At 22.8% G+C, this 20,851-nt stretch overlaps 3 protein-coding genes across 8 annotated transcripts; 1 reads left to right on the forward strand and 2 right to left on the reverse strand.

Annotated features, from left to right (window-relative positions):
• Positions 1–1,405: 1,405 nt before the first annotated feature.
• On the reverse strand, positions 1,406–4,567 carry LOC122714222 (F-box-like/WD repeat-containing protein TBL1XR1). The gene is made up of 6 exons (XM_043935391.1): positions 4,423–4,567; positions 3,826–4,113; positions 2,818–3,164; positions 2,406–2,750; positions 1,937–2,305; positions 1,406–1,837 (listed from the first exon to the last, which is right to left on the reverse strand). Exons 1-6 carry the CDS (start codon positions 4,478–4,480, stop codon positions 1,706–1,708), a joined length of 1,539 nt encoding a protein of 512 aa, XP_043791326.1. The 5' UTR covers positions 4,481–4,567; the 3' UTR covers positions 1,406–1,705.
• A 255-nt stretch (positions 4,568–4,822) lies between these two features.
• Positions 4,823–10,772, forward strand: LOC122714199 (methionine-R-sulfoxide reductase B1). 5 transcript variants are annotated; one of them, XM_043935342.1, is made up of 4 exons: positions 4,823–5,027; positions 6,930–7,029; positions 7,683–7,855; positions 8,154–8,307. In XM_043935342.1, the coding sequence occupies exons 1-4, from the start codon at positions 4,949–4,951 to the stop codon at positions 8,225–8,227; spliced, it is 426 nt and encodes a 141-aa protein (XP_043791277.1). In that variant the 5' UTR covers positions 4,823–4,948; the 3' UTR covers positions 8,228–8,307. The 5 variants fall into 5 exon arrangements, with proteins under 5 accessions (XP_043791277.1, XP_043791279.1, XP_043791278.1 ...); XM_043935344.1 differs by lacking the exon at positions 8,154–8,307 and adding an exon at positions 9,923–10,296 and having other exon boundaries at positions 4,824–5,027; XM_043935343.1 differs by lacking the exon at positions 8,154–8,307 and adding an exon at positions 8,516–8,620 and having other exon boundaries at positions 4,824–5,027.
• A 351-nt stretch (positions 10,773–11,123) lies between these two features.
• Positions 11,124–19,629, reverse strand: LOC122714226 (serine/threonine-protein kinase Pak). Of its 2 annotated transcripts, XM_043935396.1 has the most exons (10): positions 18,509–19,629; positions 17,516–17,711; positions 16,760–16,771; positions 16,154–16,322; positions 15,922–16,048; positions 15,703–15,820; positions 15,337–15,620; positions 14,756–15,251; positions 14,439–14,657; positions 11,124–14,325 (listed from the first exon to the last, which is right to left on the reverse strand). In XM_043935396.1, exons 1-10 carry the CDS (start codon positions 18,562–18,564, stop codon positions 14,242–14,244), a joined length of 1,761 nt encoding a protein of 586 aa, XP_043791331.1. In that variant the 5' UTR covers positions 18,565–19,629; the 3' UTR covers positions 11,124–14,241. The 2 variants fall into 2 exon arrangements, with proteins under 2 accessions (XP_043791331.1, XP_043791330.1); XM_043935395.1 differs by lacking the exon at positions 16,760–16,771 and having other exon boundaries at positions 18,509–19,625.
• Between the last annotated feature and the right edge of the window lie 1,222 nt (positions 19,630–20,851).

Raw genomic sequence — 20,851 nt, forward strand, 5'->3', positions numbered from 1 at the left:
ATTATAAATAATAATTTAAAAACGTAAATATTGTAACTTTTAATTGAAATTAACCATGGAAAAAGATTATAAAATTGTATTTATCTATTGTACAGTAAAATTTCTTGAATCATGCAATATTTTGCTAATAATTTCAAACTATTTCCAAAATATAATAGATCCAAATAGCTATAAATTTAATGTAATGCAATTATTTAAATATATAGATCAAATGCTTTGTTCCCGACAAACTTTATTCATCAAAGGAATAAATGTAATTAAGATTTAATGTTCCATATCTTAAATATATATATGCAAATTATTTTTTATTATATATTTTATTTATGTTAATAACTTTGTAATCAGCACGTCTTTTGTTTTTCTTAATATTCTCGAAAAAAATCAAGTAATGATCTAATGAATTATATATTTTATTACCAAAGAAATATATTACATGTATTTAAAAAAAATCGGTAAATAGTTCCTTTCATAGGTACCATAAATTAATAGACATAATATGTTTTCTTCTATCAAATTTGTACTTATGTACAAACATCGAAATATGATTTATTCTTGTAAATTTTATTAAAATCTTATTAAAATATTTTATTTTTGATTTTATATACTTTATATTATAATGAAAATGTAACATGCACATGAATATTTACAGAAATAATAATACTGTATAAAAATCACGATAAAAACAAATTTTTCAAATTAAATTATGCTATTTTGCAAAATATTTTTTCTTTTTATTTTAGTTTATCTCACTACTTCGTTCTTCAATTTTTTATATATTTATATATTTTTTATATTAAGCATTCATAAACAATTTTTATGATTATCTTAATATACAAAAATTAATTCTTCTGATATTTATATTAATATTAAAAAATAAATGTAAATTTTATTATTATTATTTATATATTGCATTATATGCATATCTTGTTATTGAGGAAATGTACAAAAAAATCTTCACTATATAATTATGCAAAGAAATTATATATAATATATAAATAGATTTTTTTTTTATTTTAAATCTATGTATAATATTGTGTATTTATTTATTTTCATTTTAGCTCTTTTTATTTGTATGACTTGTGTATATTACCCAATGCGTAATTGGATATAAATGAAATAAATTTAATTTAAATTATATTTGTGTATAATCTAATTGTACCTTTTCATTCAATAGTATAAGAAAAATAAATCATTTAATTTACTATTTTTTTAAAAAGATTTATTTTATTTCTTATTATTATCGATGTTCATATAATGCTTAATATTATAATTAAAATTACAACATGTATTTCATTCACTTATAGTGAACGAAAATAGTATTTTTCTCTGGAAATATATCTGTCAAACTTTTTCAAATTGTACAGAGTATCATTGAAAATATTTAATGTACAATACTTTTTATAAACCTCTTCAACAGAATAATCTTAGGAAAATAATCTATAAAAAGCCACATTTTTTTTAATTTGCATTTATGTTTAAATTTTATTTAACTCATAAATCGTCGAATCATTTTTATCTATATATAAATAATTAATATTCTATGAAATTATATCCAACAAGCGCAAACAAATAAAGTAAAGTAAGTATAAAATGTGGCTAATATTTTGAATGAAGAATTAAACAAAAATAAAGTGAGAAATATTGAAGGTAACTTAGAATCATAATAAGTCCAAGAAATGAAATATAATCTATTATTTAATTGCGATCACATTTTACGAAGGTCAAGAACAAATACACTGCCATCAGATGCAGAAGCACCAACTTTGTCACCTCGGCTATTCCAACATACTTCAAAAATTCCTCCAGTACCTTGGTAACTATGCACCAATTGACCGTTCTGCACAATTAAATATACATAATGAAATATAAATATAAATATAAATTATATATAATGAATTTCTTAACGACAAGTAAAAACAAAAAAAAATTATTTTACCTGAGTAGACCAAATATGAACACATTTATCAAAACTTCCACTAGCAAGAAATTTGCCATCTGGACTAAATGCTACGCTATACACTGGTTCTGTGTGTTTTGTAAGTCTGTGTATACATGCACCTCTTTCAACATCCCATAATCTTACAGTAGAATCGAATGATGCACTAGCTAAAGTTAAATTCATATTTGGATTATGGGTTCCAGGTCCAGTTGGGGACCATTTAATAGTATATATTTCTTTGCTATGAGCTTGTAAATCATGTACCCATGTATCTTGTTTCATAGACCAAATTTTAAGACTCATATCATCTGAACAACTAGCCAATAAATTGCCTTGGGGATCCCATTTTATAGCATTAACTTCATTCTGTAATTAAAGAAAAAAGAAACTCCTTATGTTTTAAAAAATAAATATTTAGTTATAAATTAAAAAATATAATTATATTTCTATATATATATATACATACCGTATGACCTTGGAAGCTTTTGATTGGTTTATCAACATTAAGTTTACATACATGAATACATTGGTCAGTGGAACAACTAGCAAATGATGTATTTGTTTGCCAATCAACATCTAAGGCAGGTGCACAATGAAAACTAAACTGTTGAGTACATTGTCCACTTTCTGCATCCCATATGATTGTTGTTTTATCAACTCCAGCACTTAATATATAATTTCCACGTTTATTCCACTTTAATGCAAAAATTGGACCCTTATGTTGACCTAATGTAGATGCTAATTTGCCATCTGTCTTCCAAATCCGTGCATAACCATCATAACTTCCTGTAGCCAATAAGGTACCGTCACACTGAAATATGAAATAAATTTTTTTTTTTTTTTTTTTTGATTTTATAACTTAAAAAAAATAATTTTACCTTCCAATCTAATGAAGTAACATCTTTATTGCTTGGTACTTCGGTACCACCCTTTTGTATGCAATGACGAAGCACAAGCTGATTTGGAGCCTGAGAACTACCAGACATATCCCAGATACGAGCTGTACTATCCCCTGAACCAGAAGCTAAAAGATCAGTTGTTGGATTCCATGCACATATGAAAACTTCTGATTCATGACCACGTAATATTGTAGCTTTAGTGTCTGGAATTTCAACAGCGCTAGCATTAGTTCCCCTGCCTGAACCTTGTTGTTGTTCATCTACTTCCATTTCTGTTCTATCTCCTCCTCTTTCATTTGTGCCTACACCTTCATTGGAAGTAACAACTGAAAATAAATTATAAGTTAATAACAATTATTAAATAAAAATTTTCCTTTCCTTTTTATAATTATATATGTAATCTAAAATAAAGAAATTCTGTATTTAAAAAATTTTAATATTAATTTTAAAATCTTAATATTTAATAATACTGTTATCTTTATATTATTTTATATTTGTATTAGTATCTTATCTTGATATTATCAAATTAATCATATTATTGAATTAATTTGCAAATAATTAATTTTTAAATTTTTAATTCTTTATTCCAGATTACATATATATTAATAATATAATTGTTTGCTCCTAGTTTACGGACATGTTATAATTTTAAAAATGAGCTTTAATTTGCTATATCAGTATATATTTTAATATTAACACAATAATATTAAAAAATTTACTAAAGAAATAAAAATATATATATATATATATAATATAAATAATATACAAATATATTAATATATTTTGATTTAACTGTTATAACAAAAAATATTAGCTCATAACAATCCGACAACTAAAGCAGTCCATTAATATACCTGGTTTAATAAGGAGGTCTATTAAATTTAAATATTTTTATAGACCAGGGTGTACCAGGATAATAAAATAATTCTTGATTTAATTAATTATATGACACATTATTATAAAAATTGTTATAATAAATAAAGTTACCTTCCTCTCCATTTGTGTCTTGGACTTCTGTTTTCACTTGTTGTTTTTGTTGATTAATTTGATTTTGTCTTGATGCCACAACATCTGGCATAACAGCATCAATAAGAGAAAGAGATTCTACCATTCTTTGTTCAGTTCCATCTTCACCTATTGATATCTCTGCTTCTGTATATTGAAGTCCTTTTTGTAGAATTGATAAAAGTGCTGCAGGTGGTACTAATGCTCCATTTATATTACTTTGTGATATATGTGATTCTATGCCAAATGTATATGCAGAATGTTGAAATCCTTAAAGAAAATATACAATCTAAATTATAATTCTTATATAATTTATAAAATAATTTATACACAATAAATTTAAAAAATATATTTAATAATTAAATGCTTATATTTATTCTCAAATAACCTCTTTCAATCATATTTAATCTATATTTTACAATATGTTATTAACTAATAAAATTTTATTAATGATAATTATTATTATAAAAAATATATATATATCTACCATGTAAATATGATAGATATATATAAACAATAGGAATACGAAATTTGCCTAAATTATTTAAAGAAAGGTTATGAAGTACTCTAAAAACATACCAGATTCTTGAAGGTATCGGTAAACCAAGAAATTGACTTCATCACTAGAGAAGCTCATCGTTCTTTGCTTTCGCGATACTAGCACAACATATTTATTGAAAGTTGCGCCTAAAAATCACTTTAACTTAGGTCGGACGCCGAGATTGCCGCGTCGAGATCACTATAAGAACATAGACACACTACATATGAGACTTTACCATTGGTCAAAAAATACGAACAATAGTGTGTTCTAAAAAGATACATCGCTAACTTCAATTATAATTTCATCTTATTTCAAAACAGTGAAAAAGAAAAGGATAAATAATTAGACTTCATTCATATAATGTTTTCAAATGATTATGTAAACAATAAGAAGTGTACTTATGCAACGGAATACAACAATGATCTAGCATTGGTAGTATTATAGTTATTATATGATATTTGTTTATATGTGACACTTCAATAAGATAGTTTTGAATTAAAAATAAGTCATAGGTGTTTATGAAAACATTATTTATTATTATTGAAATTTGTAAATATTTCAATAATGAATACCATTTATAGAAATTTGTCAATACGTTTACGACATTTAATAGTGTTTACGCCAAATTTAATGTTCCGAGGAGGTTCGTATTGCATTTTCGTAATTAAATTATATTTATAAATATTGTTTAAACATTACTTAAATTTAATATTTTTATGAGGTTAGTTTGAATAAAAAATTCGTTATTTTCTATATTGATGTTGAAAGAGTAATATAGTAATCATATATTTAATTCTTATATTTAAAATGAATAATTTGTATTAATTTTTTTTATTTAAAAAAATATTGTTTATATATTTATTTATTAAGAGATTAGTTCTTTTTCATACACGAAAAATTTTAAGAATTTATATTAAAAAAAATGTGCCAAGAATCATTTATATTTTTAATATTACGAAAATATTAAAATATATAAAAAATATATTTCTGTATAATATATATATATTATACCTAATACATATACCTAATAATAATATAACAATATATATTTCATATGTTTTGAAATTTTCATTTATATAAATTCATTTATATTAAGTTCGACAAATTTCAAAATAAATTTTTATAAATTCCTTAAAATTAAAGAAATAAATGAATTGAATATAAATGGTTTTAAAATGCGTATTCTAAAAAATTAACATTAATAACAAATTAATAATTATTTTAATTACCTTAGTTTGTTAATTTTAAATATTTTTTATTTCACATTAATAATTATAATTTTGTTAAATTGTTTAAATTTGTTATTAAGAATTAAAATGCAAAAATTTTATTTGTATTTTAAGATTTTTTTTTTAATCATATCTCTTAATCTTTATATATCTCTTAATTTTTTTTTTCTATTTTTCGTTTGTTAAGATTAAAAATATATACAAGTTTATTATAATAAAAATTTTTTATTTATCTTTTTATATATTGAACCAATATTTTAAATTTAATAATTTAATAATTTGATATGAATATAAAATATAATAAATATAGTAAAATGTATTTATTTTTAAATATTTTTCTATATAATATATAATTAATATAAATATATTTATAAATGATTAATCTTATAAAATACTAATCTTTAGAAAATATATTTAAATATTAAATTTAATTATATTAATTTAATTATATTAATTTAATTAATACTTATAATTATAATTTTTCATTATCTTTTTTTATTGTTTATTATTCAATAATTATATTTTGAATACTTTAAATTTGTCACTATAATACTATCTATAATACTATCTAATTAGAATATTAATACAAATCATTATGTATTTTGAATTTAATTGTTTACTCTATTATAATCCACTTGAATTTATAATAATAATAATAATATAAATAATTTCATTTTTTGAAAAATTTTAAAACTTAATAAAATCTAAAAAAATCTATCGTATATTTTAATTTTTTATCTTCAAGTTTCCCAAAAATTATAAAACTTATAAATAGTATAATCAATTAATATATAGATTTTTAAAATATGGAATATTCATTATATTTTATTGTTAATATATTATATTATAAAATAATATAAATCTATTATAGAAAATTGTATATTTTATTTATATCATATTATATATTACTTATAGATATTTATTATATGAATTGTTAAATAATTAATGCTTTATTAATTTTTAAATAACTGATATACAAATGTACATTATTTTTAGATTTTCTCTCTTCTTATTTATCAAAAAATAAAAATCCATAAATTTGTATATCTAGATCACATCATTTTAGTTTTTCCATATAGAAGTCACGTGTAACTGCGAAAGCATAATTATCAAATCTATTTGCCAAAGAAGCTGATTGGTTGGCTCAAGGTCACGAAATCTGATCATCCATGCTTCAAAGGAGTAGGCAGCAGTGCCGCTTCTGTTCTCTTGGTGTATAGTTGCATAGTTGTGAGGAAAGCGCGGCAAGTTGCCCGCGTTCTTTTTTTGTGTTATTAAAATTGTTATTATTGTATTTTTTTTTAATTTATTTTAAGGCTCAATTAGGAAAATGACTATGGAAATCGATAAAGAAGAATTAAAAAAACGTTTGACGCCGCTACAATGGCACGTCACGCAGGAAAAGGGTACAGAGAGGTACGTGTGATGGAAATTTAATTTATTTATTATTATATTGTGAATCATACTATCCTTATTTATTTTATAAACCACATATTTATATTAATTTTTGCTGTTATTGGAAAATTTATTGTAATTATTTTCTATAATATGAATATTTTGCTATCGTTATGTATGATAGTATGTATGTAAATAATAATTTACAAGATTCAAAATTTTTAAATCAAAATTTACGTATAGATCATTTTATTTTCATGTATATAATATATAATCTATTAATAATATATCTTCATTTTTTATTATAAAATTTTTCAGGCTTATTATAATATATTATTATAATATTATAAGTGTCATAATAAATAAATTTGATATATTGATTTTTTCTTTATGTATAATTTTTAACTAACAATGTTATATTATTGAAATTTTAATCGCAAAGATTCAAATAAATTACAACATTTATATGATACAATTTTCCAAAAATATTGCCGTATGGTGGAAACTGGTTTACTTTTAGGTGATGTGAGACTAAAATAACTTTTTCAAGAGCATGTGTTGGCTTGACTTTGCGTCATGACCGAGTGGTTTAAAAATAAAGTATAGATCTTCATAATTAACTTCCTAGTATACATGCTTCTTGATGCTTTCAACTTTTTTGTTCCCTTATATAGACCTTTTTCCGGTTGCTACAACAAATTCTATGAAAAAGGCACATACACCTGTATAATTTGTGATCAAGAGTTGTTTTCTTCTGACACAAAGTACGACAGTGGTTGTGGTTGGCCTGCATTCAATGAAGTATTAGATCAGGGACGAGTCAAGCTAACCAAAGATACTTCACATGGTAAGTGTATATATGAAATTTTTAATTTACTGATAATTTTTTTAGAATTATGCTCGGATTTTTAATATAATAACATAGTATTAGATATTATGCATATCATTATATTAATTAAAAATATCTGCTTAAATGGTACATAGATAAACTCTGTATTATGAAATTTAATTTTTACATGATAATACTATACATTATCATAAATTGTACATTATCACACTTTGGAGTTTTATCTGTTTACCATTCTTAAATATTCTTAATTTTTTCTCACATTCACTCTATCACAAAACCTTTCCTATACTTTTAGTTCTTCTATCCTTAAGCCTTCCATATAATGTGTCACTTAATTTTATTAAATCTTTAAACAAATTTTATATTTGATATAAATATATAAAATAATATATTATTTTAAAAAATTATACAATATAATTTATATAATACAATTATCAATTACATTTTTTGTGCATGGAAATTTTATCAATTTTATCAATATTATTGGATTTTTATTATAAATATTTATATATTTTTAATTTATAAGAATAAAAATAATTTGCATATTTATAATGTCATTATTATTTATATAATTTTTTATTTTATAATTGATAATATTTAAGTTATAATATATAAAAAGCATTCCTTTTATCCTTTTCCTTGCATGTTAATGCTTAGAGTGTGATTTGTGTTAGACTTACATCATCTAGTATAATCTAAAATTATAATTATGCATTAAAAATTATTTTCTCTGTATTTTATTTATATATATAAAAAAAATAAACTATAACTTTTTGCTATTTAATCATATATTTTTTTATTTAGCTTTGCTATATATAATTGAGATTTTAATAAAATTACTATAATCGTAAAATTAAAGCTTAGATTAGATTATATTTTATATGGATGAATTAATAATTAATATAACCAAGTAGGACAATTTTATATGCAATAAGAAAAAAATTTGATATAATATTTTTTCATTTTATGTTTCGTTTTTAAGAAAATTGATTTTGAAAATTCGTTCTATTTAAGTTAATGTTTATTAAACATCTGATAAAAAGAACTATAAAATGTTTATATAAATTATTATATATTATTTTTTATTGCGTCACAAATATAATTGAAAATAATTAATATATACATAATTGTTCGATGAATTAAAAATAATCGAATTGTAATGTGAAATCGTTTTTAATTTTTTTCAAATTCTTCAAAAATTACTTATTAAATTTTTTAATATAATAATTAAATAAAAATAAAAAAAGATATAAAATCTGATTATTTAATGAATTAATTTATTTTACTACCATAACAAATGCATCGCGAATACTTTTAATTTACGAAGTATATGTATATCTAATTGTTTATCAAAATTTTATAAAAACTAATTTAATATTTTTTTGGATAGAGACAATTTTTAAAATCAATTTAATTTTTAATTTTAAAAACTTAAAAAATTAAAAAAAATTTATTAAATCTTTTTTAATTTTTAAATGTCATCTCCTACTCAGTTATATTATGTATATTATAATATGACTCAGTTATATATATTATACGGATTTATTCTTATATATATATTTTTTTATATATATTTACGGATTTATTCTATATTAAAAACTTTTTTTTTGTTAAATTCTTCGCTTATTTAAAAATTACATAGAAATTTTTAAATTTATGTTAAAATTATTTTTTATAATTTTTTTATTTTAATTATTAAATAATTTACATATTTTTTAATATTAGATATGTTAAATTTTATTTTTTGTGTAAAAATATATGGACAAGTAAAAATGTATGATATGCAATATTAAGTAGATTGTGGTTTTAATATTTAGTTAATTTTTAGTTATTGAAATGGTAACTATATGCTATTTATAAATACAAAGATTGTAATAATATGTAAAAGCAATAAGTATAATATGTAAATATCTGTGTTTTAATGTGATAATTAAATAAAAATGCTTTTTATTAATAGTATTAAAATAGTATAAAAATATATTATCTATCTAAATCTAATTAATGAGGCAAATATTTCTCGGGATTATTTTAACATATTTTTGAATTTTGTGATATAATATCAAGGCAGTTAAATTCAAGAAGAAATTTGGAGAGAACTTCGATGGATGAATAAAACAAGGAACAAGATTATGGGTATTAATTAGAATGTAGCTATTTTTTATATTATTATTTGGAATATAGAATTGATAAAATATATATTTATTTTTAATTAAAATTTTTATTTCTTTTGAAATTTATTTAGGTTATTTAGGTTTGATTTTAATTTTTATTGCAATCATCCTGTTGCTTTTATTAATATTAGTTTACTCTTTTTGATGCTGCTATAACTGGAAAACATTTAGAGTGCATAAACAAAGGTGTTGGTCTGCGTTTAATCACACTCTATAATTCTATTTCCTTTGTCTTCCTATTGCCCCGCTACCACCACTTCACTCTCACCATTGACAGTTGGTGGAAATCTACTACTGCTGATCGCAAACCCAGATATGGTGCGGACCGAGGTGACCTGTTCAAAGTGTGGTGCACATTTGGGACATGTATTTAATGACGGACCAAAACCTACAAGGAAGCGATTTTGCATCAATTCAGCATCTATAAACTTCCATCCAGCAGGAGAAGAGAAGAAGATTACATCATAAAACTAGTAAAACACAAATTTTTCTCAAAATTTTTGAAAATGCTTAAAAAATTTTATCCATTTTTTATTTTTTATTCTGTAAGAAGAAACAAAAATTATATTTTTTATTTAATATTTTAAATTATATTATGAATACCAGCATATACTTTTATGTTAAATCTTAATACATATATTCTATATTTTATTTATGCATCATAGATTCTGAATTTAATTCCATTTGTTAGATTATTATGCAAAATGTATATTTATAATGATAAAGTTAAGTAAATATTTATATTATAATCTCTTAGAATAAATTCAAATCTGTACATACACTCTAAATGAAAATCTAAAATATTACATTTAGTGTGTATAAAATATAAAAATTTATAAATTAATATAAAACATTTAAGAAGCAAAACAAAATAATTTATAAAAACATTCTGTTATTTTTTCATGTTACATATAATGAATATAATATATAAAAATAATAATTATATAATAACTTTATTTCGCATAATTATTTCTGATTTCACATAATCCTTTAATATTAAAAAAATTTATTTTTTAATTTTATATTTATTAAAATAATATTTTACTATTTAGTATTAAAATGAAAGGAAGGATTTCATTTAAAAAAGATAAATGTTTTGTTATAAAATGTTTCCTTATATTTTAACGTTTCAAAACAAACTAAAAGGTATTACAGTATAATATATACGCAAATTCTAGGCATAATTTTTACAATAATTCATTATTCATTTGCTGCTTTCTTTCATTTTTAAATTCGACACTGTTAAGTATTAGTTTTCCTGAGAAACCAGATTTTTACCAAATATATCCATTAGATAATAGATGCCAATTTCATATAAATAGAGGTACAGAATTCTTATTAAAACTTTGAAGCCAAAATCTTTAATGACGTATAAATAAATTAACGGCTTCGTTACTAGGCCTGATTTGTTTTATAATTGAGATCTCAAAGCATTTTCAAAAACATCATAAAAAAAATATTGAAAACATATACATATTTGATTGGTGTATAGGAACCTATTTCATAGTTTTAAACTGACAATAATACATTTCTTATAAGAATACATAAATGCACTTAGAACACTAATCAAGATGTAGATGCAAAACATTTACATTATTTTTATGTATAATAAAATATTATATTGTTTTTAATACATTAAAATAATAAAGATAGTTTAAATTTTATAAGTAATACTTGCTTTTATTACAACAAGGCATATTAATACAATTTTGTACTTTTGATCACTAAAAAACAAAGTTCATTAAAATATCACAAATATTCAAAATATCCACATTTCTAATTATTTGTTTACATACTTTTTTGAAACATAAACAAGTAAATTTTGCATCTAATTTTCTTGATTTGCGAATATAAAATAAAAATAAATCTTATAGATAGCCATTTGTAGCTGAAATACGCTTAATAACTGCCGCAGTAATATAATGACATAAAATGGACGTTACTTTTTTTTTTCTTTTCTTTTTTTTTTTTTTTTTCTAAAGATATTTGTGAAAATGCAGGACCTCGTTCAGTATTTCTGATCGAGTTAACGTCAATTTTGACCCTGAATCGTATATTTTTTCTTTTTTTTTTTCTTTTTCTTTTTTTTTTTTTTTACAGAAACTGTTTATTAATACTAGACGTGCACATTTATTTTTTTTTGTTCTCTATACCTCCTATCATTGCTTACAAATCCTAAATAATTTGGAGTTGATACTGAAACAAAATAGTGCAAGAGTCCATTCTTATAGAATAATGAAAGAAAAATGAAACAAATTTCATGTGATTATATATTATTATCCCTGATTCTTTAGATAAAATTCTTTCAGCATATAACTCCAAATTTAGGCGTAAGCGCGATACGAACTGAGCTGCTTCGTCTGTCAAGTATAATTAGACATTATTGATATAAAAAAACTAATCAGGCTTTTTAATATTACGAAAATAATAAACCCAGTAAATAATAAATATAATATTACATATACGATAGTTCATTACCAAATAATGTATGTTTTTTTCTTTTTTATTTCATATTATGTAATATATTCTTAATTTCTTCAATATCTATTATACTTTTACGTGGCGTTCTTTAGCTTTAGTTTATGATAAATCCCTATATGTAATGAAAATGCAATGAATAAAAATAACAAATTTGAAAATGTGTATTTCTTAAACTAAAAGTATCCAAGGTTTCATTTTCAGTAGTATATGGTTAAGATATAATACAATTAGGAAAGACATTAATCATTATGTTTAATGTAGTACAACCATTTAGAAACCTTGTCTTATATAATTGTCAACGTAAATTTATATATTTTTATTGATCTGTATGTTTGTGTCTGTATTAAACAAAATATTAAATTATTCTGTTGATGGTTCAAGATTATAAGGAATCTAGCGCGAGTTTTTCACGTCTCTAAACATGACAAGACAGGCACTTTATAGTGTCACAAAATGTTCCTATATCTGAACCTTGTTTTAAAATTTCATCGATCATCCGTTCACTTTTTGTAAGACACGTTAAAGACAACTTATATTTGACCTGTATTGAAGAACACACGTAACTGGACATTTGTCCATAGAAAGATGTTCTTATATCTAACATATTTTAGTAACAAGGTCAATATCCCAACGTGTCCCGTCAGCGATGCAAATGAGAAAAAGTACTTATATTTTATCTTACAATTATAAATGAATAATTTTAAATAAGAATTGCATGTATTAAATTTATTATAAATTTCATTATATATGAAATTAATTTTCTATACTATATATACATTAACATAATACAAAAATTGCAATATCCAAATATTAAAAAAAATCTATTAAAATTCAATTTAATATAACATAATGAAATTTGCTAACATCCAATGACAAGAACGTGATTCTTGAGAACGTTTAAAACAAGTTAGGCTATCGCTTATACATCTACGTCATACTGACAGATCAAAGACTGAAAACATATTGCTCTGTTCTCCATAACTTCATTCAAAAAATATAAATCTGACACGAAGACCAATTTCTTTTTTCTACAATTTCTTGTTAAACCATAATAATGTATTAGAATAGGTCCTATGTACTTGTTCACATTTTTTATGGTATTATCTAATAAGGTTTTTGCTATAAATAATGTATGTTTGTAGCTAACTCTGATCTTCAATTTTAGAGTCAGTAATACTTTTATATCTTTAGAAAATAACTGACAGTCGCTTGAAAATCCTCGATGATAGTTTAATATTAGTACAAGAGCTTTTCAGGCAACAACCCACACATACAATTTATTTTGAAGACTATTTAAATAAAATGTTCAACTCTTAGTAACTAATAAATACCCATCGAGGAATACAAGATTTCTGCCGTCAGATCGTTCACAGTTTTTCTGATTTAACTTTATTTCCTCTCCCGCATAACATGCGAGAATCGAGCAATTTAAAAACTTTGAAACCATTTCTCGATACTTTTCAAGGTATCGGATAAGTTCTATCTATCTATGATCTATATATATATATATATATATATGTATATATATATATATATATATACGTATATATATACATATACATATATATATATATGTATATATATTTATATATTTATATATGTTTATTCATTATTTATTATATATTATTGAATTATTGTGCCGTTCCATTTTGGGAGGGTGATTCATTATTTTTCATTATTTGTAAAATTATATCTTTGTGATCATGTTATATGATCACATATACCATTCTTTTAATTACCTTTAGCAGCTTCCTTCGCTGCCATTATCAAAGGTGTTAAGGAAGCAAGAGGCCTTGCTAATTTTAAGAAAGGATGCTGCAATTTGTTGTAAAATTACAATTTTTATTAAAATTTATTTCATATGATTATTATTTAAATTTGATATATATTAAATATATTTCATTTTTTAAACATATTATTAAAATTACCTTGAGTAATTCTGAAGCGGCTGATCGTTTTTCCACTTCAACTTCTAAACATTGATCCAAAAAATCTTGGAAAATTCCTGATAATTTATCTTTTTCTTTAATTTCTGGTTTTCCATTTGTTGCAATTAAATATAATGCTCTTAATGGATTTTCATTCAAATATGGTGGTTCTCCTTCTATCATCTCAATAGCCATTATACCCAATGACCAAATATCCACCTTTAAATAATGTATGATAATATAATAAACATATCTTATTTTTACACACGCGTGCGCGCACATACACGTACACACATGCACATACACATTTTTTTTACCTTTGGACCATATTGCTTTCTTGTAACTACTTCTGGTGCCATCCAATATGGTGTACCAACCATTGTAGTTCGTTTACTTTGCTCTGGTGAAATTTGTGCACAAAATCCAAAATCTGTTAACTTCACTCCACCATCTAATCCAAGTAGGATATTATCAGATTTAATATCCCTATGTATAACTTGATTACAATGAAGGAACTCCAAAGCTTGTAGGACTTCTCTACACACTGCTGCTATTTGACCCTCATCCATACAAGTTTCAGTTACAACATCTGTTAAACTACCACCAGGTAAATATTCCATAACTACCCATAATTCTTCTCCTACGAGATAACTATCCAAATAATTTACAACATTTGGATGTTTATTCTCCCGCATGACTAATATTTCATTTATTATTAATTCCTTCTTTGGTTGTTGTGAAAGGTTCATTTGTTTTATTGCAACTTCCATACCTGTTGATGTTTCAATTGCTGTATATACTGTTCCCGAAGCACTAAAAAATAATATTATAAATATATAATGATGAAAATCAAAAAATTTGTTAAAAAAATAAAAGTTATATTTTATATGTAACTTACCCTTGTCCTATTTTTTCCATTTTTGTATATTTCCTATTTGGATCTCCTACACTTACAATTGTTCTTAATTTTTCTAATATTTCATCATCTGACATTTTTTTCTTTCTAGCTTTATCACTTTGCGCTGGTCTTGTTTGATCAGTTGTCGTCGATGTAGGAGTAGCTTGATTTTTATTTCTATCCAATTGTGATTGGTGTGGCTGTTGAGGTGTACCATTTCGTTGAGGTGATCCTAATGTAGTAGTTAATGGTGGTGGCGGCTCTTCTTCTATTGGCTTTGTATACTGATATAAAAAGTTTTATTCTCTAATTTAATATTTATATTTAAATAATTTTTTATTTTTAATAGTTTACAAAATTACTTACAATTGATTTCGTACGTTCCGGTCTAGCAGAAATTGGTGGTGGTGGTGGTTCATCTTCCTGTTCAGAACTAGTTGCACAAGCATCTGTTGGTGTACTACTTGGACTACTGCTACTTACTCTATAAATTTGTTATTTTTCAATGAATATTTAAATATATGTAGAAGTATGTAGAAAGAAATACAGAAGAATATAGAAAAAATTTATAAATATAAAATTTACCTGCTGAGTGAATGCTGAGAATGAGAACTTCCAGAAGCTTGTGACATTGCTTGACCACGAATGTTTCCTACTCCTGTTCCAACACTTATACCCATGCTTCTAGGACTACTCGCTCTTTCAATAGGAGCTGAGCATAAAATGTTACATTTTTGATTTATTAATGTACTATAAAATTTATTATAATAATAATATTGACAATATAAATTAATTTTTAAACAAATTATTAACTTACCAACCACTCCAACCATTTTTGTAGTTGTCATATATTTGGAACCTTTTGTTTCTTTACTGCTACTATCATACCAATTCAATACATCTAATACAGCCTGTGGATTTTTCTTCTGTTCTTGTTTACTAATATTACTAGACATAAGCAATCTTGCCCATGCTTCTGGCATCCCCTAAGATTAAAAATTATGTTTCAAAATAATCATTAATAATCTTATATATAAATTTTTTAAAAAGTAACTGATATATGAATATAATATTTACAAAGATATAATTCTCAAAATTCTTAAAATTAAGAGTTTTTATCATGCAAATAAAATATTTAACAATTTATTTATTAAATAGAAGAAATAGTAAGATCTTAAGCAATCAAATTAATATTAAATTTCATTATTGCAAGAAAGCAATAATATCAAATGCAACGTTGACTAAAGCATCTATTAATCTATTAAAGCAGCTATGCTTCTAATCTATAAATTCTAAATTTCAAATAATAAGTAAAAACTTAATTTTGTTGATTGCAACAAAAACAAACAATTAAATTAAGTGTATATATAATAATAAAAAAAATACAGACAAACTACTTTTGTGGTCATTTGAAATTACTTACTTTTAATGGCAGCTTGAAAGAAATACGTGTCTAGTTAGTTTTTCATGTGAAAAAATAATAGGTATAAGAAGCATCAGACAAATTACCAAATTACTTTTCCACAATGTCCATACACATGTGAACAAGTGATGAAAATTCAATTTTTTTTAGGTACGAAAAATCCATCTGATATGATTTTATAAAAAGAAAATTTTTTTTATATTAATTAATATTTAATAATACATTACTAGTTGCTTTTACAATGTTATCTTATGATATTATGAAATTTTATGAATTAAAATTAATTTGCAAAAATATATTATTTACACAAAATTAATTTATTGAAATATACAAATGATTTTATCATGAAATGGATATTTTATTTAATATGAATTGCTACAATTTATTCCATTTTTAAATTTTATTCTTTTTATTTTATTCATAAAATACAATGTCCTAATAAATAAATAAACCAATGAATTACAAAACAAATATTAAATATCATATAGAAATAAATATTAATTTAATAATGTTATATTATCAAAAATAATAAATATAAAAATTTAATAAGAAATATTTTCTGATTAAATATTATTATAAAATTTGTAAAAATTTATATTAGTAGTACAACTAGTAGTATAATGAAATACAAATATATTTATATTCAAATATATTTATAAACTTTATTGGATACTCCGTACCATTGTATAATAGCAAAGCAGAAAGCGAGTGCATTTTGAACAATATTAACAAATTGCAAATAATAAATTGACTTACCGTAAATTCACCAGTAACAGCATCAAATCCAACATGAACTGTATGTTCAAAATTAGTTGGGTAACTAATATTGGGTTTATCTTTATTTTCCTTTACCTTCATTTTGCTTTTCAACGTTTTTTTCTTACGTTCATCAGAATCAGGTTCTTTAGGTAGTGGACGCATATCCACTGGTAAGTTAGGTGTTGATTCACCTCTGAAATCAATTTAATATTTCATCTAAATACTAACACTGATTAAATAAGAGAAAACAATTTTGCTTTTATATATTTATCTCTATATTTTATATATGAATAAAAATTATAAATTAATTTTTATACCAATTACATAATAAATAATTTTATTATCTATTATTAAATTAAAATCATATAAAAAATATAACTAATTTATATTTAATTTATATTTACTTATTACATCTTTACTTTTTAATATACATATAGATATATATATACATATGAATTTGTATATAAGTATTATAATCATTCATATGTATGTAAATTATTTATAAAATTAATATAAAAATAATGTACATATGCATATATATTATGTTTATAAAATATAGTTAGCAAAATAACATATAAAGTCTTTAAAGAATGATCTCCCACATCAGAATGTCATCATGTCTGAACTGTACAATTTTATTTTTAGCAACCAGTAGATTAGTGTCTGTTACTCTATTTTTAGGAGATGCAGACTTCTACTTATTGCAAAGAAAATAATAAGAATATAAAATGTAAAAACTCATGAATTTTTAGTCATATATAATATAATACAAAAATATATTGTATATTATATTTATTATGCAAAACTAAAGTACTACAATCAAATTTTAAACATTAAACATTTTAAACAGAATCAAATTTTAAATATTTATTTTTAAATATATGCTTAAGTTTCTAATATTAAATAATAAATTTTGCTTTTAAAATTCCTTGGTATTAATAAATTATAATACATGATAATGCAACATAAAATATAAATTTAAGATAATACCTATTTGATGTAAGTCGCACAGGAGGTGCAGGGGGTTTATCTTCTTCATCTGACATATTGTATCTACTTTTGTTTCTTTGTTGTCAATCTATTTTAACAATGTATTTCTATTGTTTTACTTGAAGATTTGTTTAACAATATTAGCTCAAGTCTTATAAAGATCGTAATTGTTGTTATATTATATAAATTCTAAAGGACTAAGAGTTTAAATCACAGTGCACAGAAAATTTTTTATGTTGACAAAAACACCAAGTCTGTTGAAAACATGAAATTCTAAGATCCATTCACTTTTATTTTGGAAAAAAAAAGTTGTTTCTTTGAATTTAATAAATAATGTTGTTGAAGTGATGTTTTTAAAATACCGGTTTTATATCACGAGCACAAACAGATAGATTCTTGATAACCGGTAAAGAATATAAAACAAAACGGAGCAAAAATGCCTCTTCGTGGATGACACCACGAAAGATGTTTTAGAAAAGTTATTTATGAAAAGCCTTGTTCGATTGCGAATAACGACGTTCTTGAACAGGTCAATGTAAGTATGGGGTGTGCTTGAAGACGAGGGATACACAGGCACCTCAAGAAAGCGTGATTCACGCACGGGTGCAGACACCGCGCCGCATCCACAGATCTCTAATTCTCACTCCTTCTCTTTCTTTCTTCACTTTCTTATTCTTTATCTCGATTTTCTTTATTAGTATCGCGTTCGCTCTTTCGTTCTCACGATATTTCACTCCTCCCTTTTTCTATCCTCTCGCATTCGCGAAAGAAAAAATACGATTGTATATCGTGTATATATGGCGCCGCTTTATCCACACGTCCGTGATGTGCCGCGTTTGGGCACGGCGGAGGCGGAACCGCGCGGCGCTCTGAGTCTTATCAATGGTACCTCATTTCGTACATATAATCGACGCCCAATGTCGACGAATGTCTCTCTATTCTTCTCCACGACTTTTCAGAATTGATAAGAAGTCTGAATCACCACCGCCGCCGCGGTCCTTTGGCACTGCACAGCGCCTCCAGTGGAACACCGATCACTCCCTCTCTTTCTGTATCTCTCTCTTATCCTTTCTCTTTCTTTTTCTCTTTTTCACTTTTTCATTTGCTTTTTTCTCTTTTATTTAACTGTATCTTTCTCTTCGGACATTTACAAGATTTGATTATTAGTACATACATATATATTTATTTCCTACATCTATATTTATTATACTTTATTATTACTTAACATAATGATTATGTATATGTGTATACATATGATTTAAAAAGAAATTTAGAATAAGATAGAATGAAATGGTGGTAAGACTGTAAACGAACAATTACAGGTTAGCCAATGTAAAAACAAATATTGTTATAAACTTCATTATAGTTTTATTCATAAAAATTAAAGCTTTATGTGAAATGTTGCAAGTTTTCGAAGATAAATTAAAAATATGAATATTCAGAATGTTTTAAAATCTTAAAATTCTGTGTATATAAATCATTGTTTAATAATTTTAACTATTTGCTATATATTTTCATGTAGGTATCTATTGATATTTTTATTCATATTCCTACAATGGATAACATATGCTTTTATAGATTATTTTTATAAATTTATTATTTAAAAATATAAATTTAAAAATATTACATTCTTCTCATATATAATTTCTTTATTTTAATTTTTAATTAGAAAATAAATTTAATATTTTAATAATATATTTAAAAATTTTTATTGTTAAAAGTTTACTTATTAAAAATGTATGATTTAATATTATTTATAATTATATATATAATAAAGAATGTTTAAAAAAACTAATATTTCAATATCACAAATATTATTAATGATTATAAAATTTATTATAAATTTATAATAACTGATATTTTATAAATATAAATATATAATAATAATAAATATATAATATAAATGTTTATTGTTATTTACTATAAAAATTTCAATTAAGAGTAATTATTAATTTGTATTGGGAAATAAATCCTTTAAATATTTATTTAATTAATTTAATTTAATTTATAATATCTGCAATATATATATATATATATATATATTTATATATGCTTTTTTTTATATATATCAAATGAAAAATTTATTAAGAAAATTATTTTACCATAAATATTTATACATAATATCTGTATCAAATATTCAATGATCAAAAATATATCAATAATTATATCTAAGTTAAAAAATAATCATAATTTTTATTATCTTTTAATATTTTTTATTTTTAATATTTAATATTTTTTTTTATTTTTTTATTTTTTTATATTTTAAGTGGTATATTATAATACTATGATATCTTAATGCTATATTTATTAATAAAAATCTTTATATTCATAATAAATTGAATA

The sequence above is a fragment of the Apis laboriosa genome, unplaced genomic scaffold (genome assembly GCF_014066325.1).
Source record: "Apis laboriosa isolate Shangri-la unplaced genomic scaffold, ASM1406632v1 scaffold28_cov147, whole genome shotgun sequence".
NCBI classification, from domain to species: domain Eukaryota; kingdom Metazoa; phylum Arthropoda; class Insecta; order Hymenoptera; family Apidae; genus Apis; species Apis laboriosa.